The sequence below is a fragment of the Ursus americanus genome, chromosome 35 (genome assembly GCF_024610735.1).
Source record: "Ursus americanus isolate L20-20 chromosome 35, mUrsAme1.1.p, whole genome shotgun sequence".
Lineage (NCBI taxonomy): Eukaryota > Metazoa > Chordata > Mammalia > Carnivora > Ursidae > Ursus > Ursus americanus.
This window is the reverse complement of record NC_142161.1, coordinates 7235782-7260339: the sequence shown is the minus strand read 5'-3', so window position 1 is coordinate 7260339 and position 24558 is coordinate 7235782. Positions and strand designations below refer to the sequence as shown.

The window sequence follows — 24558 nt, the reverse complement described above, 5'->3', positions numbered from 1 at the left end:
AGAAAAGGATAAAGGTGCAGAATAGCAACTATGAGGAAAATAAGCTATGGAATAAGAATAAATTCTGAAAGACCTGTGTAAATTGGACAACATGAGTTTATATTAGTGCTGAGGGGTTCCAGATAGTTCAGACATTGGAAGAAGGGGAGGATACTTGTCACAATGAAAAACCAAAGATGACAATTACATATTCACATATTTTATCTTTTTTTTTTTTTTTTTTTTTTTTTTGGTAGAGCACTATACAGATTTATTTAACAGAACTCGAAACACGGTTTGGGAAGGTGATTACTTGAGTAATATTACTCAGCTAGTAGTAGATTTTGAATTACAATTGAGATTTGTTTTTCATTGCTGTTCTCACCATACCTATAAATATCAGAGGTTCTTGACAGTCTGTTACTGTAGATTTGCTTGGAGGTAACTGCATATATTACGGAGTTTATTTATAGTAATATTTTCTGGTCCAGCAAAAGTGTCGCTCGTTAACAAGAATGCATTTTACAATTTGTAATTACTTTTTAGTTCTTATTCCCAGAAGCCTAGTAATATCTACATTTAACTAAATGTCTATTGTTAAATCATGAATATTTTAAAACTCTTTCAAAGGATCCACTATTTTGAAATTGTAAAATACTTTAAATTTTCCTGCATTAAGTAATTCAGTCTTCAATCTTTAAAGCAGAATTCTTAAACAGCTAGTAAATTCGTGTAAATAAAAGCATATTATACTTTTCCATTTGAAAGATAAAATTGTGCTAAAAAACGTCCTTCACAATCACTATTTCATAAATGTGAAGAAAGCATTTTTAGAGGAGAATGTCCTTTGTTTATGTTTTTTATAATAAATATTTTAATATACTGTTGTTTATGTGGATACTCAGTTAGTTGCATCTTCATGATGTGTTACAGAAATTTTACTAAATGATTTTTAACTTGAAACCACCAAATTTTAAATCTGTGTAGTAAGTAGGAGTGAATGTTTTGTTTATAAAATATAGGGAAAGAAACATATCATACACTTATGTTGCACATTGAAATATTTCTTATGGATTCTCTGGTTCTATTTCTGTTGTTAAGAAAACTATCACAGCTGTTTCATTAATCTAATTAATAAACATTTTAAATTAAAGGCATTATTTTAATATATTTACATTTATCTGTTTGTTAGAACAGTTTTTTGTAGCTAGTACTTTAAAAAAATCAACAAAAACGAAAACTTTCTGGAATCTTTTTATTGTTATAGGTTAAGTTGGTAAAGGGAGGAAACATTTTGTGTTTTAAGCGTCTATATGAATAATGGCTACAAAACTCATCATGTGTTTATTTCATTACGTGCTCATTATTTTAGGAATTTAAATGAAGAAAATATACTTAGAGACAATTTACTGTGCTATTTTGATAATCTTATCCCTGAAGCCCAAATTTATATAATTTTCACCAGTTTATTTGAAATATTAAAATTCTAATTTCTTATCAGACTAAGATGTTTAATAAGCACATTTTTAATGATTTAAACACATTAATATTTTCCCTGAAGTTTAAAGTTAATTGTTTTTTGTTTCTGTGAGAAATAAATAGCATTAGAATTATTAAGGACAATGTTGATGACTATGAGTTGTAATAGTTACTAATAATACATGTCCAATAGTTCATACATATGCCAAGCAAAAAGAAAGGGATCGAATAAATTGACTGAAGATAGTATTAACCTATGTGACTACAAATTGTGAGTCACTTGATATTACTACTTTTTCCACATCATTCTTTGCAGTGTTTCAGTACCTTACTGAGAATTCATATCCAGGGCAAGGTGGATACCCTAGTGAACCTACAGTACTTCAGGTTGATTTTACCCTGTTGGAAACACGAGAACCCAGCACATACTTAGTGTTTCTGTAGGTTAATGAACTTAAATTCTAACCTATTTGGGGAGAAATGACCTTTAGATTTATATCATATCTGTTTCGTCAGCAAGCTCATAATCTGAGATAAGTACAGAACAGATTTTTGAATGTATGTTAACTACTCACAGGAATTCTCTGTCATAACAGTCATAACCAGAGGTGGGAAAATAAAATCTTTACTATTCATCACATAGTAGCATGAAGTCAGTAACATATGTTCCAGCATAGAATTGCATGAAAAGAAAATATTAGAGCAATTTTTAATAACTGAAAAATGAAAGTCTCTCTGGAGAAATGATGGGAATTTATTACAAAGAGTGAAAATAGAAAACGAAGGATTTGAAGATTTTGTTTCTCCTTTTATGAAGTTTTACTTCTGAATGTTGCTCCTGTCCCCTTTTTAAATATGCTTTAACAAAAACCTTGGTATAGCTCAACATTAAGTCTAGTTTTCCTCAAAGTATTTTAGGTTTTAACTTAGAAGAGCCAGGAATTACTTGAGGAGTGGACTATTTATAACATGATTTGATGTTAGAACCAATCTTAATTTGTTACTGGAGAACAGTAAGTTAAGTAGAAGCCTGTGAATTTCCTAACCTTTCTTTTATGCTTAACTGCTTTGTTCTACCCAAATCAGAACTTTTGAAATCTCAAATGAAGAAATGCGATTTATTAAGTAATTTTATCTGCTTTTCCTGACACTGCTGAACCTTTAAAGTTATGCTTTTGCTCATATCTGAGTAATTTTGCTGTGTATTTATTAGTATAAAACAAAATGGCCACATAGAATTGCGTATATACTATAAAACTTCCCCATTTCACCTATTCGGAAATATTATATATTGAGGGTGCTACTTAAGCAATGCTATTTGCTAAGTGAAAATATATTTTTTTAAAAAAGAAAAAGGTTTAATATCTTATACTTCAAGGTTATTCTACTAGACTTGAGGAGTTTTTAAATTATATTAATGGATTGTTCAAAAGTATATTATGATCTCACACAGCATATTTTATATACAGTACGTAGAAGCATTTTGGAATGAAGTGAACAATAAATATTCCTAATATTTTTGTGCTTATTTTCAACACAGGCTGATATTGCTACAATACGTCTATATTAAAATTTTAGTTGTTAACATAAATGATAAAAATATATGGCAATTTATTAAAATGCTATTAGTTACTTGTTTATTAATATGAGGTTAATGTTTACATTTTCAGACGGGCTCTAAATTTGTTAAAAATTAATATTTTAGGAGATAATGTGATTTAAGAACTCAGAACTGCAAATTTAGTTGCTTTTAAGTATGGATCCCTAAATTCATGTGGAATCAACTTGTTGGTGATGTTCAACAGATTAAGTAGGTGGATGCTTTTATGCCAAAGTAAACTTCATTTCACCACTTCTTCCAATCCCCGACTGTATTCATTGATAGGAAGATGACTCTTTCAGTTTTACTCATTGAATTTCTTGAATTTTTTGTTTGACATCTCTTTTCCCCTAAGCAAACAAGAGGGAAAGAAAAGAGACTACTATTCATGAATATGGTCAGGATACCTTTAATACTCATGTGAATTTTTATCAGTCACCATCATGATTTCAAGTCATGAATTTATTTTTACATGCTTATGCATGCATATTTACATGCATTAGTTACTTAATTGATCTTAAATTCCATTAAATTTGAATGAGTAGGAGAAAAATTTGTTCATAGGATTTTGTTCTCGTTATATTACATTTTATTTTATTTTGTTTTATTTAAATAATCAGTTTAAGGCTTTTAAAGGTTGATTTGCTCCTGAACTGCTTTGTTCCCAGACATTGCCATCTTCCCCAACTACCACCAAGTCCTCTCCATCTGATCCCATGACCACCTCCAGAGCTAATCAGGTACAGTATCATCCTGTCATCTACACCATACTTTTCACGGGTGATTGCCTGCACACTGGAGAAAAAGATAATGGTGGGTTAAGGATGTATTCGTTCATTCACATATGTACACCATGATCAGATTCCAAATAACCTGAGAAAGAAATATCGATTATTCCTGAAAATTTATATGCATTTTTTAACTTTAGATAACAAAAAAAATATATTCAGATGGTAGACTACTCGAATTTTGGATTTTTCCCTTAAAATTATGACTTTATGGAGCTCTGCGGGTTATTTATTGAGTCACTGTTTATAATCTCCATTATTGGTTCTTCCTAGGATTATTGGTATATAAGTTAAGAATATCATATATGTAAAAAATTGTATAAATATGACCTATTGAGCAAAGGTATATCTTTAAAAGTGAATGCATTTTCATTTGTTTTTTATTTCAGACATGCCTTAATATGTAAATAATTTTCAACTTTCAATGAGAAGTATTTCTAGTGATCTAAAAGTAACTGAAAATTGGTGTTTGTGATAATTTTATTTCTGTTTTACAGAAATAAATTTCTGTTTTACAACTTAGGAAATGGTCTAATTTAATACAAACTGTTTTATTCTGTTTTACAACTTAGGAAATGGTCTGATTTAATACAACCATTTTCTTTGGTGGAGTGGCAGACTTTGACATTAGAAATATATTAGTCTGATTTGATGATTGTTTGGGTACTGAATATTTGTAGGTCATTTTTCAAATATGTAGTTATTTTTGGCACATTTAAGTAAATCATCTGAAATATTTTATGTAATTCAGAGCCATACTGTACTTGACAAATGTTGAAAATATATTCATTAAAATGATTAAACACATTTTCATTCTGTCTGAGTTGAGCTTCATTTAGGTGAGAGATGTTATTTTCTTTAATATTTCTACTTTTTCACTAATACAAGGCCTTATGGGATTATTCCATTATTAAACAAAAGCTTATCTTTTTAATATATTTTTCATATACTTGACCAATAAATTATTAACTTTGAACCATATTTGCTAACTATATTAAATGTGCCTTTTGCATGTAATGTAATATAAGGCGGTCAGAATTATTTTGCTTATTTATCGAGTCTAATACTTTTGCAACCTCAGGAAAATGTTAAAATAATAACTGGAAACAAAATTAAAATAAGGTGCTATGTTATTGTATAGTAGGAGATGGATTTTCATTTTATGCAGTAGCATTCCCTTTAGACAAAAGTACTTTATAATACTCACATTTTAGTCCCCATAAATTCGTTAAAATACTACATATATCTCTAGTGATGAATCCCAGCACTTCTCTTTGAAGGAAATAGTATGACATAAAGTGAAAAGAAAGCTTGTAATATTAATGCATGAAGTTCACTCTATATACCTTATCTCCTAAGTAAACTTTAATTACATGATATAGAAAACTATTGAGACAACACTAACTTTATTTTTTAAGTATTTCTCTTGTACTTTACCATTCTTTACTTTCCAAACAAAAACAAGACAAATGAGTGCAGCAGCAACAAAAACAAAACTAATGATTTTTCCCAACAAACAATGTAAAAAATCCTGAATCTGGAAAGAAAAACTATCTCAGTAATTTTGTCTTTGAAGTTAGATTTGTATTTTCTTTTATTTATTTTATATGAACATGTGAATATTATTAAATGATTTCTTAAAAAGGCTAGTTTATACATTGAAGTCTACTAATATTTTTACCCTCTGTGTATGTTACCATATCCACCTTTGCCAATTCTTTTTCTAATATTTGAAATAACAATTCGTTGTGGTTTTGTACTTTGTCCACTATACTCAGTTATATTCGTTAAGTATATTTTACTTATATTCTGGTTTCTTCTGTTTTTATACAAACAAGCATAATATCTCCTGGATAACATGAGGCAAGATCTACAAGAAGAACAAAACAAGATTCTTAAATTTATTAAAGGAATTGTAGTCATCGTCCATCCTTATGTTATTAATAGTTTGTGATCATTTTATTCCCTCAGTATTTCCCAATGAATTCAAATTCACACTATATTAGCTTAGATCTGTAAGGGTAACCAAGATAGAAAAATGAGTTCTAATATGATCATCTTAAAGTCTCCATAATTAAAATGAATTTTAAACCTATAAGAAAATTATTTTTATGTGTTACAGCTAATATGATACCCTCTGGTGTTAAAACTATAAACTTTTTCCTTGTGAACTTTTATAAACCAATATAAAATACGTCCAGATGACTGGTTATGTTATTTTCATCAATAACAGCTAAATGAGTTATGATTGAGTTCTGTTTCCAGAATAAATAGTTTGTCTATGTTACAGTGATGTCACATTATCACAATAATGTGATAGAAAGGTCTAAGGGACTATTAATATTCAGAAAACCCAAAAGTAAAAAACACAGAAAAGACACCAAAGAGTAAGTTTTATTGCAGTTCCAACATTAAAAACCTTTTCTATTCTTTTAAAAAATGATTACATGTTTCAGTACATACTAAATTTTACTTTTTCTACCCTCGTGTTTCTACAAGGTCAGACTATTTCCACAGGTCAGAGTTCCAGACTATAAATACAGTGTTGTGGGTCTATTATAATTTCCCCCTGAAAATTGAAGGACTGTCATATGAGAAGTCCTACAGAATGGTGGTTATAAGTCAAGACTGATGCCAAATTGCCTATGATCAAATACTTGTTCTGGCACTTACTTGCTGAGTAAATTGGGATTCAGTCTCCCCTTTTGTGAAATTCAAATAATAGCATCTCATAGGGTTGAAGAATGAAATAAATTCATTGTTCTTGAATGTAATGTTAACCATAAGTGTTAGGTTCTGTTTATATTTTTTTTCTGAAGTATCTTTCAAGTGATATGAAAAAGAAAGAGTATTCTGGAAGATGGTAAATAGCATAACATAGAGCTTATGAAAACTGAGTTTTATCCTTTCTAAAGAAGGATTCTAAGATACTAGTGTTGCTGCTTTTTTAACTCCAGAATATTTTTGTAATCAAAGTCTCCCCTGTATTCTTTTTTAGATAGTTTAAACTACCTACAGTTATTTTCCTCACTAGTGAGAGTACTAAGTTGTGTGTTGTCTAGTGATAAAGCAAATTGCTATTATTTCCCTAAGGAGAAAGAAAAGTTAGTGGGGCTAATAGTTTTACAACTTGGACTTTTTTTGTATGTGTTGTATATTGCAAGGTGCAACATTGAAATGAGTTGGGTTTGATCATCAGTTCTAAGTTTTTCAGTCACCTCAGAATTCAACAAAATGGTTTTGTTAATCAGTCAATGGTGCCAAAAATTAAATTCCAGCTTTAATTTTAGGTTCCTGGTTGTTAGCTCTCCTGGGATTCTTCTCAAATTTCATGAAAAGAAAAAGGAAAAATAATGATTGCCAAAATATATGCTTTATAGACATTTACTTATTTACTGATGAATTGGAAATTCTATACCAAAATATAATAAAACATGAAAATAGGTAACTCATATACAACCCCCTTGCTGTGGTTACAGGAAAACACAGGTAAAACTCAACTGGTCTTTCTTTAAATTCATGACTAGATCTCAAGTGAACCCTTAATTCTTTCAGTCATAAGCCCATTCACTTTTTTACTTTCTAGATGGCTATTTCATAAGTTCTCTTCTTTCAACCCCTGCGTTAGTTTTCTGTTGCTGTGTGACAAATTACGCAGTGCTTCAAACAGCACCCATTTATTATCTTATAGTTTCCATAGGTCAAGAATCCAGGCACTGCTTCACCGAGTTCTCTGTTCGTGGTCTCACAAAACTGCAATCAAAGTATCGGATGGAGTGCATTCTCATCTAGAAGCTTGACTGGAGCCTAATCCCCTTTTAAGTGGATCCAGGTTGATGGCAGCATTCAGTTCCTTGCAGTTGTATGGCTGAGGGTGCTGACTTCTTACTGTCTGTTGGCAAGAGGCAACCCTCAGATTCTAGAGGCGGCCCAAGTTCCCTGAAGTATGACCCTCTTTCCAGTAGGCACTTGGCACCATGGCTATTTGCATCTTGCAAAGCCAGCAGGAGAAGCTTTCTCCAGTGTGTGCTAGCAAGATGGAGTCATATATTGAACCTAATCACAGAAGTGACTTCTCACCTCCTTTGCCATACAACATAGCTTAATCACAGTACTGACATTCCATCTTTTCGACACATTCTGTTGGTTAGAATCAAGTCACAATTTTCACCCACATTCAAATGGAGGGAATTGCACAAAAAGTAGCACCAAGGAGGCCGAAATCATGGGGCCATCTAAGAATCCCGTATCAAACCTTCCAATATCTCTTACTCCATCCTCACTCCCAACTGATGACCTTACTTCCTACTTCACTGAGCCTGTATTTATACCCACATATCTACATTCTCTTTTGTTATCTCACCTTCTCCTACCCAAAGCCAGTAATTTCAGTTGTACGTTAAATTTCATCCTTCTTCCTTTACTCAAGGACATTCCTTCAGTTCCTCCTTCTTTCTCCTTTATCTTTCACGTTTTTTGTCTCTGTGGCATCATTCCCATCGGCATACATATATCTGTTTTTTCTCGCATCTTAAAAGACCAAACAAAACTTCTTTCAATCCCACTCCCCCCACCAACTAATGTCCCTCTTCTTATACTCCTTTGTAGCAAAATTCACAAATTATTTTCTCTTCTGTTTTCCAGTATCTCTCTTCCCATTCTTTCTGAAATCCACTCTAGTGAGATTTTTTTCCTCCACCATTCCACCAACACTGGGTTTGCCAAGGACATCAGTGACGACCGCACTGCTAATTCCAGTTGTCTTTTCTCAGTCCACCTGTTACTTGGCCTATCAACAGTATTTGTCGTAATTTATCACTTCCATTTCCTTGGCATGCCTTCTTTACTTGGCGTCCAGGATACTGCACACTCGTGATTTGTCTCCTGCATCATACCATGTGCTTTGCCTCAGAATCCTTTGCTAGTTCCTGCTCTCATCCTACTTAATATTGGAAGTGCTCCATGTCTTAATACTTGAAATTACTTCTGGGTTTATACTTTTCTTTCTCCTTATCTAATACCATGGCTTTCATATGCTGACAACCTGTAAAATTTATGTCTTTAGTGTGAGACAGGTAAACCAATGGAGCTTAAGCCTTAAGATTTCTCACCCCCTCAAGCTTATTACCTAATTTTATGTTCATGATTTTGAATATATTTCCCAAAGATGTCCCTTAAAATTGTATGAGTCAGGTTCCACATAACTTGGGTTCATACTTATCTCTAATTCAGATCTTACAGTGAGACTATAGACTGTATTCAGTTGCCCGTGCAGCAATTTCCACCTGCATATCTAATAGACCTCTTAAATTCAACAATCCGAAAACTGCCCCAAACCTATTCCGAGTGTATCAGCCTTTACCATCGCAGTAGAAGACAGCACCAAAAATCCACTTGCTCATAACAGAAATCTTGGATTCACCCTCATCTCTTCTCTTTCGTACTCCAAGTCCAGGTCCTATAAGAAATAATGGTGACTCTACCTTTAAAAAAGGATGTAGAATCTTAATTGCTTCTCATTAACATCTGCTGCTACCCTAGTCCAAGCCTGAATTATTGCAACAACTTCCATATAGGGTTTCCTGCCTTTCTACCCTTGCTCACCAAAAGTCTGTTCTCCATAAAGTCTGTACTCCTTTTAAAATGTGTCAGGTTTTTTCCCCCCTCTGCTTATACCTGTAATAGTTTCCCATTTCACTCAATAAAAGCCAAAAATCCCCAAAATGAAGCCATTAACTTGCAAGATCTGGCCCTCACCACATTACCACTTTCACTTCATTTCCTACCTCACCTCCCCACTCACTCCACCCCAGCCAAATTGACCTGCTTGCTTTTCATTGCAGGCATTAGGAGTGCTCTCCCCTCACTATTTAGCTCTTGGCTTTTCTCTCTGCATGAAATTCTTTCATCTCAGAGATCTACTTGACTAACATCTTAAAAGCCCTCAAGTCTTCGTTTAGAATAAACCTTGTCAATAAAGCCTCCCTGACCATCCTATCTAATACTGCAAACTGGCCTCCCCCTTCCCCCACTCCTGTGTTTTTTTCCATCACCTCATAGAAAACCATATACTTTGTGTATTGTCATATTTACTGTGTATCACCTCTCTCACTTTCCTAGAAAGTAAGTTGCATGAGAAGAGGGATCTTTGTTTTATTCTGTCATGTATCAGAAGCAGTAATCTGGAACACAGTAGGTTCTCGATAAATATTTGTTGAATGACTAGTATTAAGAGGAAGAATAGGCTCACAGCCTATATGTTTAAAATTGTTCATTTCTGAAAATCTCTTCAAATGAAATTTTGAACATAAGTTCTCTAAAAATATAAACCGACTGGATAAAGGGTTTTTTTAAATTTTTATTACTTAAGTTTGGTTGACATACGATGTTATCGCTTCTCGGCCTTTTGGCTAAGATCAAGTGTGGTTGACATACAATGTTAAATTAGTTTCAGGTATGCGACATGGTGATTCAACAATTCTATGAAAAGTGTAGTTACTGTCTGTCACCACATAATGTTATTAAAATATTATTGATCCTATTCCTATGCTGTACTTTTCATCTCTGTGACTTATTTACTTTATAACTGGAAGTCTGTAACTCTTAATCCTCTTCACCTATTTCGCCTATCCTTACTCCCCTCCTTTCTGGCAACACCAGTTTGTTCTCTGTATTTATGTGTTTCTGTATTGAATAAAGAGGTTAAGTTAAAGGGACATAGCCTTCTTCATTAGACTTCTGTTTTACTCAGAACACAGTTTGAAAGCCAGTCAAGCTCTTATCTCTTGTCTCAAGAATTGTCATAATTCTCCACCAAAATATCAAAATTAATTTTCATTTCCTTAAGTGTGTGTGTGTGTGTGTGTGTGTGTGAGAGAGAGAGAAAGAGAGAGAGAGATGTCAAGGAAGTGTTCCTTAGAAGTATATTTAAGAAAGTTCTAGAAAAATAGTGAAATCCAAATGTTCTTTTTAAGTGAACTTACTGAATTTATTATATACATTAGAGTTTATGAACTTTGCTTATTACTAGGAAGAGTTTTATGAAATGCTAATATTTTTAAAAATCACTAATATTTGAGTGCAGTTTCTTAGTATATATCGTATACATATCAAAATCTTCAAAACTTCCCAAGAATAAACTGAACCAAAAAAGCATAGAATCACTACTAAGAGAATGTACAATTTTCAGATAAGTACATAAAACACTCCCTTAATGAATGGACTTAAAATAATTTTGGAAGAGACAATTTAATGTGGAAATATCAATACTTTTAAATTAAAATGCAAATGTATTGTAATTTTCATTTTCTTCCAAATTTTTTTGGTTTTGTGGGAGAGAGAAACAAAGGCAAGTGATTTGAAAATCCATATGAAAAATAAGTGCCTAAGAATTACCATAAGGCTATTAATAAAAGAATTATCAAGAAAAATAATATTTTGTGGGATGACGTATTTCACTCACTATTAAAATTTACTATAAAGCTATCATGATAAAAGGAAGGTGGTATTAACACAAATAGATAGAGTTGGTCAGTGAAACATAATAGAGATTTCAGAAATCGAAGTACATATGAAAATTTACTGTATTTTATTATGCATTAAGAAAGGTAGTATCGGTTAGGCGTTAATGAGAACTGTGATCTGGAGTCATAATTCCTGGCTTCAAATCAAATCTTTGCCACTTGCTGATTATCTGATTTTAGGAAACATCCTTAACATTGCCATGTGTGTTTCTCATTGTAAAATACGAATAGTAACAGTGCCAAGCTCATAGAGTTGTCATGATTCTTAAATGAATGAATACCTGAAAAGCATTTAGAACGCTGCCTGGTCCAGAGTCATATTTAAGTGTTATTTTAATTCATTTTAGAAAAGGATGTTTTATTTAATAAATGGTGCTGGTATACTTGACTACTCACCTGAAAGAAAATAAATTTAGACCTCCACCCTGTACAATACGCAAAAATAAATCTCAATGCATTCAAGATTGAAACTGTAAATTATAGTGTGTGAAGTTAAGTTGAGGATGACTTTCTTAAGCAGGAAGAAAACCCAAAACAAAGGAATAGGTTAAGATTTGGGATATAAATACTTTATATTTTTGGTATAGTAGAATAACCATTAATAAGCAAAAATGGCAATATCCTTGGAAAAATATACATTGCACACATATGACAATGAATTAGTAACTCTACAGGGAACTCCTATATAGGGGGAAAAAAGACAGGAAAAAAATAGGCCAAGATTATGAAAAGGTACTTTATGGAAAAAGAAATAGAAATATCCAATGAACATGTGAAAGCATGTTTAATCTCACTAGGCATCAGGGAAATATGAATCAACACCACAACCTTATGCTTTTCTAACAAATAGATAAAATTCTATGTGTGTTAATAATACACATATTTTGGGAACACAAAAATCTGTGTGTATGTGTGTGCATGTGTGTTTATAAATTAAAAGTGCTGGCACAGATATAGGAAATAATCATTTTTACACGACGTTGATGTAAGAAATGCTATAAAATTGCAGCCTTTGAGAATCTATCCAGTAAAACTTAATGCACCAATACACAGGAAAATAGAGACAAAGAATATATATCACAATATTATTTGCAGTGGCAAAAGTTAGGAAACAGCCTGACCTCTTTGGCAGGAGTAGTGACTGAATAAATTATGATATTGCAGAATATTATGTGGTGAAGCTATTAAAAATAATGAGTTAGAGCCTCATAAATTGGCCTGGAATCATGTTTGTAATTTATTATCTAAAGAATATTAAGTTGCTAAGAAACATATGGCCCTATGTTTAATAGTCAGAAAACATCTTGTGTTCATGTATCATCAGGGTGATGACAAGGAATATGAAAACTATTAATTTTTTCTGTTTATCTCTCTACTTGGTTTTTAAAATGTTAACTAAGGGAATGTAAAACAAGATGGAGAAAATAATGGCTTCAGTTGTGGTATATACTGTGTTTTAAAGAGTATAAAGTGGGAATTTCCCGAAGAGGAAGATTGGACCATCTTTGACATTATGTATTTGTTTTAGCTACTTGGCTCCTTCTTTTTATATCATGAATGCTTTATTGAGTTTCAAGAAGGGTCACAAAAGAGAGGGTTCAGGCCTAGAGAAGGCACTTATTAACTAGCAAAGGACAGTGACAACTGTTTCATATTTTAAAGTTATGTCAAATTAAATTGTGCAATATTTATAATATTTTTCTTCATTCTTTCTTAATTAATCTATCAAAGGTTCTCATTCCTAGCTTCACATCAAAATTACCTATGGAGGTATTTATTTAGTAGTTCTAACACAAGATTGGACATCTATATTTAAAGAATTAGGTAAATGTTTTCTGAAGCTGTTTACCAAATGAAACTGCATATCAGTTGATGAAAATGATGATTGTGTACTGTTTTAACACTGTTACATCTTCTCTCAAACTCCCGTTTACCAAAACTTTTTTCATGAGATAACATACATTATTTGAAAAATATTAAAGAAAAATATTTGATTTGTGCAGAAGTTGAAGGGTGGGTGTTAGGTTTAGCATTGAGAATAGTAGAGTTTATTAACTAGGACAATTTAAATCTGTGAAAGGGGTTATACAAAGGATAATTATCTTTTCAGATAGCATTAATAGTCTTTGATGATTCCCAGGTATGGTCAGGAGTTCTCTTACCTTGGAGATCTTTATATACAGATTGCAGTAGTAGTTTTTAAGATTGCTTAGCACCATTCTTGCCCCAAATTATGGAAAAGGGTTAAATGACCATATTCATTCCGTTGCAAACTTCTGAGTTTGTTAGTTTGCTTATGCTGTAGATCGAGTGTACTTCACATCCAGTGATGGGAATCAGAGGATTTGCCTGAGGACAGGAATTGCTGCTGAAAGCACATAATTTATATTTTCATAACACACCGGATGGTAAATACCCAATTATATGACCTTCCAAAGTCCCTTTTGAAGGTATGATTTTATATGAACATATATTCATGTTTATGGAAAGTGTAGGGCTTTTCAGTTATTTTGATTGAAGAAAGTGGTACTCTTCAGGGGAAAAGAATGAAATAGTCACTCTGTAATGTTGCTTATTTTATGTACCATAGATTCTAAGTCAGGCATTGGCTCCTAAATAGGCTGACTTGCAGTACTCTGTCTTTCTGGACTACCTACTAGGTAAAGGTGGTTTGCATATTTCATCAACATTTTCTTTGCAGTCATGGCTCTAGTAGTTCTTATATCACAGTATGTTCTTAAAACAGAACATTGTACATGTGTTTATATAACCAAAACCCTTAATGCTCTTTACTCCAGACGTGTATTAGTCTTCTTACTCTGTGTGTGTGTGTGTGTGTGTGTGTGTACAGTTCCATACAATTTTTTCTAATAGTTCAAATAAAGCCATATAAAAGGAGTACTTATCAAGTTTATTTTCAACATTTTAATTTTCTTTTAAAAATGCTTGGAAGTAGGAATGGATGTCTTTGCATTTTCTTTCAGATAAGAGTAGTTTTGCCAGATGAGAGAATTTGACTCCTGCTCACTATAGAATAAAAAATTGTTTCTCATTGTTGACTTTTCTAATTTTTTTGTGTTTGACTAGGGAACATTCTAAGAGATAATAAGTTGATCTTTTACATCTTTTCTTCTGAATCTAATACTTTTATAATTCATTTTATTAAGCGTTTGGTTTAGCTATTGTTTTTTTCTTCAATTAGAGGGTACAGTGTTTTAAGTTACTCTTTAAAAATATTTTTGGAAAAGGAAATGTTCTGTTTCATTAACTAACTGCAAATTGTTTCTAGCCAAATAATAGAAGTTATAAAATTAATGTATTTTTATTTATGATTCATTAAATATTAGAGGTGAACTACTTGAATCCATATATAGGAAAAAAGCTTAGCTTTGTAACTAATAATACAGCTTGTTAAATTATAGACATTCCTCTGTAGCCTTTTATTTAGTTAATATTTGTTTATCCCAAGTGTTAATTAAATAAGAATAATTCATGAAATTTTCTTTTTCTTAACAATAGTCATTTGTGATAGTAAATTATCAAACTTTACTAGTAAGATACTGAAATGCAAACGTGTTATTTTTTTAAAAAAATAAGTTTGGCTTCAGAAAAATTGTTGGTAAAATTAAATATAAGTAATGTTGTATTAGCATGATTAGCAAATCTAAAATACCTACAAGTACCTATATTTGACTTAAATAATATCTTAAGTCATGTAAAAATATGGCACATCAATCTTTTCAACTAAGTAATAATATTTAATTTTAATGGTAAAAATGGCTTAATCAAAAATCTGTAAAAACAAAATATAAAACCCAAATTGTGAAAGGTTGCTTTATAATTAATTATCTAGTTATGTAAGTTTAAGTAGAGATTGATTTTCAAACATAGTTGAGGCATTTACTTCTAAAAATACCTAATTAGTTTGGTTACATCATAGAGTGTCAAATCAATCCATGCATAAACTCAAAATTTTAAAAAATCTTTAAATTCCAAAATTACCTTTGTGGTTTTTGTAAACAGGCATTCACTTTAATTACATGATTCTTATTTAAAACTATGACTTTAAATATCCTTATTTTATTTTATTATTTTTTTTTAATTTTATTTATTTATTCGACAGAGATAGAGACAGCCAGCGAGAGAGGGAACACAAGCAGGGGGAGTGGGAGAGGAAGAAGCAGTCTCTCAGCAGAGGAGCCTGATGCGGGGCTCGATCCCAGAACACCGGGATCACGCCCTGAGCCGAAGGCAGATGCTTAATGACTGAGCCACCCAGGCGTCCCTAAATTTCCTTATTTTAAAATTTAAAAGTGTATTCTAAATCTCCTGTCATTTCTTAACTAATTTTATAATATAAATTTAAATATTTAGTAGTCTTTATGGTACCACCTGACTGTAAGCTTCATAAAGTGAGATCTTATCCTTTTTATTTATTTCTATAAAAGCCCCAACATTTGGAACAGTACTTGGCACACCATAGGCACTAAATAAATAATTGTGTAGTGAATACCAGAAATGTACTAAAGCTATTTTAAACAAATTATTTATTCTGCTTTGCAGGATTTATTTATTCAGCAGCCTAATTTGGGAGTAATTTTTTAAATTTCCTTTTGTTACACTGCTTTTAAAATATTAAAATAAGACAAAGTTTATATGGTGGGGGGGGGGGAAGCTCACCTGAAGTTCAGTCTCTATTATTCCCTTCATTTCAGTTTTACCTGCATATAATTTTACACTATTTAATCCAAAATCTACACACACATTTATATATATTTTAGAATTTTGTGTTATTTTCCACAGCATTTTATAATTGCGTGTAGTGCCTGTGCACTATTCTGTGTGTATGATATTTTCTGTGTTTTGGGTTATTTCCCAGAAGGATCACAAAAGGAGAGAAACTAAGGTAAAGATTATGCTCATTTTATAACTTAATGTATACTACAGTATGATTTCCAAAAGGCAATACATACTACCACACATCTTTTAAAAGAAAAAGATTAATAGACCATTCCTGGTTCACTTTTTTTTTAGTGATTAATTTTGCTGATCTACCTTGAATATCTTTGATTGATTTTAGCAGTTTAATATTTTCTTGTCAAACACAGTTCTTTACTGTTTGCTATTTAATGAATTGCTTATTCATTTTTATGGTCCCCTAGACTACCTTATCCATTCCTGTTGCTTTAAAAAACTATCTCTGTTAACTCTCAAATTTCCTCTGATCTCCAGACCCATAGCCTATCACCTACTTGCTATCAACACTTAGATGTCTGATTGGGATTTCAAACTTAAAATATCCAAAATAGGACTCTTGATTCCCTCTATCCGTATCTCTCATCCCTTTTCATCATCCACTTCCATGAACACAGCCCCCACTTTAATGTTCATAGCTATTTTTCACTTTTTAAATTGACATTAAAACCTTTAAAACATTAAATTAAAAACATTATTTTCACATTAAAGCCCCAAATATTTCAAATACATATTTTCACTAATCAGAATTAAGAACACTAAACATCTATCTTATTATATATACTTATAATTGTATATATACTTACTTATATACATATAAAGAACTGGTCTAAGAAGAGATGGTTTAAAATAATAACAGTAATAATAATAATGATTTTTAAGAGACTTTTGATAATTTGACACATGGACAGTGATGACAAATAGGACTTCCAGAAATTTCACCTCATTTTAGTAAAATTTAGTTTAGTAAGCATTAAGATGATAGCACTCCAAATTATTTTCATTTGTAAATAATAGGCTGCCCTAAAATGTTGATCATTTACAGCCCTTGTGTTTTCTTTATAATTATTTGACTTCTAGTATTTTTTTTCTTTTTTGACATAATTATGTCTAGAGTGCTTAGCATCTCAATGTAACAAAAATAGTTTAAAGTGGCTTTTCTTTTCCTTGTTCTTACCTATAAAATATTGACTTTTCCTATTTTTCTTATACCTAAGTGTATCCCTCTCTGAAATGTGATGTGATGCATCTTTAAAATATGCAGCAGTCATCAAAAGAAAAAAAAAAACAACTTTTAATAATGCTTCAAGGAGCAACATGAAATAATGTATTAAGTAAAAAATAGTTAAGTTAAACTCTGTTCGCTTTTACAAATTTCATGGGAATTATCATTCATTTTCTGTCTTCTTCCAAAGAGACACAAAAAAGAGGTGTACTGTCTGTCATTCTCTTTCATGTAGCAGCCAGAGGGGCAAGTAAAGTAAGGCCCTTTGAAAGAAGATATAAAATGAAGTACAATCTCCACAAAACTTTTAGAGTTAATTATTCTGAGGTAAAAATGTAATTGCTTGAAGCAAGGCAAGGGATAGGAGGTAATTGCACCAGTTATAAATTTTGATTATGACTCAGTAGAAACTATCATTTGAGTCATGTTATTGATCCAGTTCATCATTTAATCAAGTAAACACTGATATATTTGTATTCCGGACTTTTACAACCAATTTGGCTACATTTTTTATGTCTAAAAAAAAGTAGGCATCTTAGCCTAGCCACAAAACCTTAGTGAGTAAGAAACTAGAAAATATCACAGGAAAAATATAATACATCAGTGAAAATTTAAGAAAAAGGCATATAGTGGATATTTAATATTTATTATAGTGTTAGTGATTTTTTTTCTTTTTTCTTTTTTTACTATTTTCAAGTTATACCTTTTTTCTTGTATTTTTTTCTTTTTTTTACTGTTTCAAGATTTATTTAAATTCCAGGTAGTTAACATACAGTGTAATATTAGTTTCAGGTGTACAGTATAGTGATTCAATACTTCCATACAACTTGCTTATCACAGCAAGTGCACTCCTTAATCCCCATTGCCTATTTTACTCATCCCCCCCCCACCCCCTGCATCTAGCCACTTCCCATCTGGTAACCATCAGTTTATTCTCTAAAGTTAAGAGTTTATTTCTTGGTTTGCCTGCCTCTCTCTCTTTTTTTTTTTTTCCCTTTGCTTGTTTGTTTTGTTTCTTAAATTCCACATATAAGTGAGGTCATATGGTATTTGTCTTTCTCTGACTGATTTTATGTCACTTCACTCTAGCTCCATCCACATCATTGCAAATGGCAAAATTTCATTCTTTTTTTAGGGCTGAGTAATATTCCATTGTATATCTATACCACATCTTCTTTATCCATTCATCAGTTGATGGACACCTGGGCTGGTTCCATAATTTGGCTATTGTAGATAATGCCACTGTAAACATCAGGATGCATGAAGCCTTTTGAATTAGTATTTTTGTATTCTTTGCATAAATACCTAGTAGTGCCGTTGCTGGATTGTAGGGTCGTTCTATTTTTAGGAAACTCCATACTGTTTTCCACAATGGATGCCCAGTTTGCTTTCCCACCAACAGTACAAGAGAGTTCTCCTTTCTCCACATCCTTTCCAGCACCTGTTTTTTTCTTGTGTTGTTGATTTTAGCCATTCTGACAGGTGTGAAGTGATATCTCATAGTTTTGATTCATAAGTCCCTGGTGATCAGTGATGTTGAGCATCTTTTCATGTGTCTGTTCATCTGTGTGTTTTCTTTGGAAAGTTGTCTATTCAGGTCTTCTGCCCATTTTTTAATTGGATTATTTGGGGTTTTCTAGGTTTTGAGTTTAGTAAGTTCTTTGTAGATTTTTGGATACTAACCCTTTATCAGCTATTTCATTTGCATGTATCTTCTCCCATTCTGTAGGTTGTCTTTTAGTTTTGTTGTTTCCTTTGCTGTGCAGAAGCTTTTTATTTTGATGAGGTCCCAGTAGTTTATTTTTGCTTTTGTTCCCCTTACCTCGAGAGATATATCTAGAAAGAAGTTGCTGTGGCCAATGTCAAAGAGGTTACTGCCTGTGTTCTCCTTTAGGATTTTTATGGTTTCATGTCTCACATTTAGGTCTTTAATCCATTTTTAATTTATTTTTGTATATAGCGTAAGAAAGTGGTATAGTTTCATTCTTTTCATGTTGCTGTCCAGTTTTCCCAACACCATTTGTGTAAACTACCAAAACTGAAACAGGAAGAAATAGAAAACTTGAACAGACCAATAACCAGTAAAGAAATTTAATCAGTAATCAAAAAACTCCCAACAAACAAAAGTCCAAGGCCAGATGGCTTCACAGGTGAATTCTACCAAGCATTTAAAGAAGAGTTAGTACCTGTTCTTCTCAAACTATTCAAAAAAATGTAAAAGGAAGGAAAACTTCCAAATTCATTCTATGAGGCCAGTATGACCCTAATATCAAAACCAGATAAAGACTGCACTAAAAAAGAGAACCATAGGCCAATATCTCTGATGAACATAGCTGCAAAAATCCTCAACAAAATACTAGAAACCCAATCCAACAATACATAAAACAAAACAAACAAATAAAAAAAAACCCAACCACTCACCCTGATCAAGTGGGATTTATTCCTGGGTTGCAAGGGTGGCTCAATGCTCACAAATCAATCAATGTGATACACCACATTAATAAAAGAAAGGATAAGAACCATATCATTTTTCAATAGATGCAGAAAAAGCATTTGACAAAGTACAACATCCATTCATAATGTTAGTGGTTTTTTAAATGACCATAAATCTGTGAGTGTTACTGGTTTCAGTAATTTTATGATAAGATTAAAACTTCTATACATTTATCTGTTGTGTATTTCAGTATGGTTGCAATATAATCTTTGAATTAGTTTTTTACACTCTTGAGGTGGTTTTTTTTTTTTGTTTTTTTTTTTACACTTATCATGCCATGAATTCACAGGGAATGGGATCCAGCAGCTCAGGCTCCTTTCGACTGGTTCTCATGAAATGTACTTCTCTGGATGGGGCAGGCTCGCACTTCACTTGAACCCAACTACCGTCTCTTTTGCTTCCTTCTTTTTCTGATCATTTTCCTTCACATGCTTCAGGAAGCTATCTCGGCTCTTTGAGTGTTTAATATGCTCAATGTGTACATTAATTTTCTTGGCAAGAGTCTTGCCCTTACTTGTTTACAACAATGCCAACAACATGCTGAGTAACACTGTAGACTCTTCCAGTTTTGCCACGGTGACATTTGTGGGGCATTCCTTTTTGAATAATGACCATTCCCTTGATGTCCACAATATCGCCTCTCTTACAGATTCACATGTATAAGGTCAAAGGATCAACCCCTTGTTTTCTAAAAGGCCTGGAGAACATAGAGCGGGTACCTCTCCTCTTTCTCTTTGTGTCGATCATTTTGGCAAACTGCTGGAAGATGGTGGCTCCAGCCAAAAGGATAGTCTTTGAATTAGTTTTAGAGATGATAATGTTGTTCTTGTTTTAAGCTATTCTTGTTTTAAGGACCCAATGTCATATTTTACACATGCACACACACACGTATGTGCACACATACACACAATTATATGGCCATGATGGGATCTTTTAAATAGTTTATTGTTTAGTTCTTATTAATCTATATTTTTGGTTTTATTTTTTAAACAGTTATCCAATTGATAGTGTCAAGTAAGTGCAAATAATAAATACAAAATTAAATAAGATAATGGCCTTCAGGAAGATAAAATTCTGTAAGAGAGGTAAATATCTGTTGCATGCTAATATAAGCCAGCATTGGATAAGTAACATAATAAGAAATACAGAAAAGTATTTTTTTAGGGAACCAGGATTGAGTTTACAAATTGCATTGCATTTAAACTGTCTTGCAGGGCCTATAAGATTTCAGGAGGCAAAAATGTATGCGTTTTCAGGGAAAGAACAGTGTGGGATATAGGTAGATAACATTTCAGTCAGTTGGACCAAATGAATAAATAATAAGCAAAAACATGGAAAAATGACTAATACAGAGTATAACCAAGAACTAAAAGGTAAGGTTTGAATTCAGCACGGTATACCAGTCTTAAAAGATGAATCTGGGAAGATAAGTCGGGGACAGGATATAGAGAATTTAGAATGTCTACATAAGGATTCTAGGTAATTCAGTGGGTAACTGAATGGGGGAATCGTTGCTGACAGCTGTTGAGTAGGGTTTTTTTATAATGCTAAAATAAAAACTCTTCATCCATAATCTTATCAAGTTTTCTGATTTTATAGATGATGAAACTGAAGTGATTTGACAAAGGTCACACAGCAGAGCCAGGGTGAGAGCCTGTATCTTCAAACTGCCTATTCTAGATTCTTTCTATTATACCACACATTTCTTTGGATAGGATAGAGCATTAGGTCTGGGCAAGAAGCATTTCAGGGAGAAAAAAATAAAACAGTACATAACAGGATGTAGAGATCTAGGGAGCAAGAAAAAGCACAGATGGCTCCCAGGTTTGAAACCTGGTGTTGGCAGTGGTGGGGGAAGGACGGGTGAAGATATATAAGAAAAGACAGCATGGTTTTTTACAATAATATTATGCATGCTTATGAAAACTGTATTGCTTTTGATTTGATTATCAAAAGTGAGTAGATTAAACAGACTAGTAGAGAGTTTTCAGAAGAGTTGCTCTTTTGTTTTATTTGGTTACTTGTATTCATGTAACAGTCCTATACATAATTTTATCAAAATCAGTACTTTTCAGGGAGGCAGTTATTTATATGTGTAAAATCTATAATCAAAAGAAAAGATAAGAGGTTTTTAATTTACTTTGGTCCACAATTCAATATAGATCCCCAAAATGACACATGCATCTTCATTGGACAGTACAAAATGGTGCCTCAGTAGCCTAAGTTGTAATACGTTGGGGAAATGATGAAGATGTATTCTGTTAGATGGTAGGTTCTATCTTGGTAAAAGGTAAACTAAGCAATCCGCTTGTGTTTCATTACCAGAGCTGTAACGTTTTGACTTTTAGAGCATCGAGAGATACAACAAAATGTCAGTATTCTTTTGTATAGGCAAATAATATGATATAACAAGAATGTAAAAACTTTTTCTAATATACTACTCGGCTGATTATAAATTATAGAAATCCAACACAAAGTGGCTTAAAAAGGGAATTATATTGATCTGTGCTAGCTTTAGACATGGTTGGATTCAGATGCCAAAATGCTGTCAGAAATTTTCCTCTCTCCATTTCTGTAGACTCCTTTTATCTAGGTTAACTTTATTTTCAGTCAGGTTCTTCCTCTTTCCATAGGGGGGCAAGATAGTCACTAGTAATGTCAGGCTTGTGCTCTGCTAGATTAGAAACACAGGTAGGTGTCTCTGTCCCAACAGCTTTACCAAATTCTCAGGTTAACTCATTGGACCATCCTGGGCCACGTGCTCAATCCCAGATCAGTAACTGCCAGGGGTATGGAAATTGTGATGTGTCAGGCTCTGTTACGTTTCCACTCCTAGAGCATTGGAAGGTTGTCAGTCTTACTGGAAGCACATGTACTAAGAGTGAGAGAGGGTGTTTCCCAAAGGAAAATTAGGGTCTGTTGCCAGAAGAAGGAAGATCAGCATGGCTGAATAAATGAAAGAATAAATTAAAGGTATCCACTATTGATAGGCATTGCTTTATAAATATAAGTCCATAGATATGTGTTATATCATATGGCAGCTCTTAAATAGTCTATACTATTAATTGAGATATCTTGTAATGGAGCTTGTTTTGAGTTTATATGAAAGTATGGCTTTATGAAATAATTAAATAATTTTCCTGCCATGATTATAAAGGATTGTGACTACAGACACTTTCATTGCTTTATAAGGCTATAATGAGTTTTGGTTCTTATTTGGCAAAGGAGTAAATTTGTTTTGCTTAATATTTACTTTTAATCAGAAACATATCAACATTAAAACCTACCTAATTGGTATTTGTAAGACTTTTCATGGAATTTGCATAAAGGTTCTTCTTTGGCTGCACATAGAGAAATAGTCATTTTATTACTTTTTTTCTGAAAAGCAGTTGATACTAGTAAAATTAGCATAATTATATTGTTAATCTTATGTTTACTTGATAATACATAATTATAAATCTAGGAAAAGGGAAAATCCAAGTAAACATTTTTTTCTTTAAGAACAATACTTAAGCACATGATCACTATTAAAATGGGTTTAGGTGTGAATGGACCCTCTCCAACATAGAGATAACAGGTCAACCTTACAGGAATGTCTGATAAAGAGCAGGATACTTATAGAACAAAAATGTGAAAGACATTTAGATACATAATAATCATTGTCTGTCAAAGATTTTTTACTTACCCTTCTCCTTCCAGTTAGGCTTTGTGTATACTTTGTATTTTTCATAAGCTTATATACCAGCTCTTTTAAGACTTCACGGCACTGTTACATTTACACATCTTTTTCTACAACTAAATCTAAAAGTTCCTTAAAGGCAGGAGCAATGATACACACATACACACACACACACACACACACACACACACACACACTTTACCTCAAACCCCACACAGTAAGCATTCCATAAATGATTGAATTGATGGTAGCAACTATAGAGCATAGGTCTGAAAACTGATCTGTAGCTGTCAACAGCATATCTGATTTAGTTGGTGTATGTTACACCAGATAATTTATATGCTGTTTAGGATCCAGTTTTTTTTAATTCCTCTCAATTCTTTAGAAATAAGTATACATATACTTATGTGAGTCAGTATGTGAACAGACTTCATCAATGAAAATGAAGCCACACATACAATTAAAATTTGCTATTTATCATTTCATTGGGGAAGCAAACACTATCAGTGCACAGACTTTTTCTTTGGTAAATGCTGTATTCCTTCATCTAAGAAGTAAACAAGTAGCCACCTTATATAATTTTCCACCCTCCCTTTCTCTCCCCTACCCCACTCAGTATTCAGTAGCCCACTATCTCCTGGCTTCCACACTGGTGCTTTACTTCTTGGCTCTGATCTGATACGTAAGATGGAAATAGAACACTACTTTTTCTAAGATATTATGCAAATGAATCAGTTTTTTTTCTTTTTGTCTCAACTTCTTCTTTTCAGAGATTTTGTTTCCTGTTTGTGTCCATATTAGATTTAGCGTGCAAATAGATACATATTATTCTTAAGTCTTCAAGGAAAAAAGTATAAATCTGAGAGGTTTTTCATTTCCTTAGGTCAAAAATAAAAGTTAGGTCACATGTTCCGTTAGCTAGGCTATTAAGTATTTACATTTTTTTAAATTTGTAATTTAATAACTTTTTATATTTATATTTTCTTTAACTTTAAAATTTAATTTCTGAGATCAGTAACCTTATGCAGGATTATTA

The 24558-nt window shown here is 32.3% G+C and overlaps 1 protein-coding gene and 2 pseudogenes across 2 annotated transcripts in view; 2 read left to right on the top strand and 1 right to left on the bottom strand.

The window, feature by feature from the left end:
- Window positions 1–24558, top strand: part of NOVA1 (NOVA alternative splicing regulator 1) — a 149525-nt gene that overhangs the window by 119057 nt on the left and 5910 nt on the right. For both annotated transcript variants that reach the window (XM_045802635.2, XM_045802636.2), the window contains one exon: window positions 3727–3798. In XM_045802635.2, the coding sequence (XP_045658591.1) occupies window positions 3727–3798 (72 nt within the window). The remainder of the gene's footprint in view (window positions 1–3726; window positions 3799–24558) is intronic.
- Window positions 10237–10388, top strand: LOC148107103 (U2 spliceosomal RNA; annotated as a pseudogene).
- Window positions 17470–23702, bottom strand: LOC148107102 (large ribosomal subunit protein eL21 pseudogene; annotated as a pseudogene).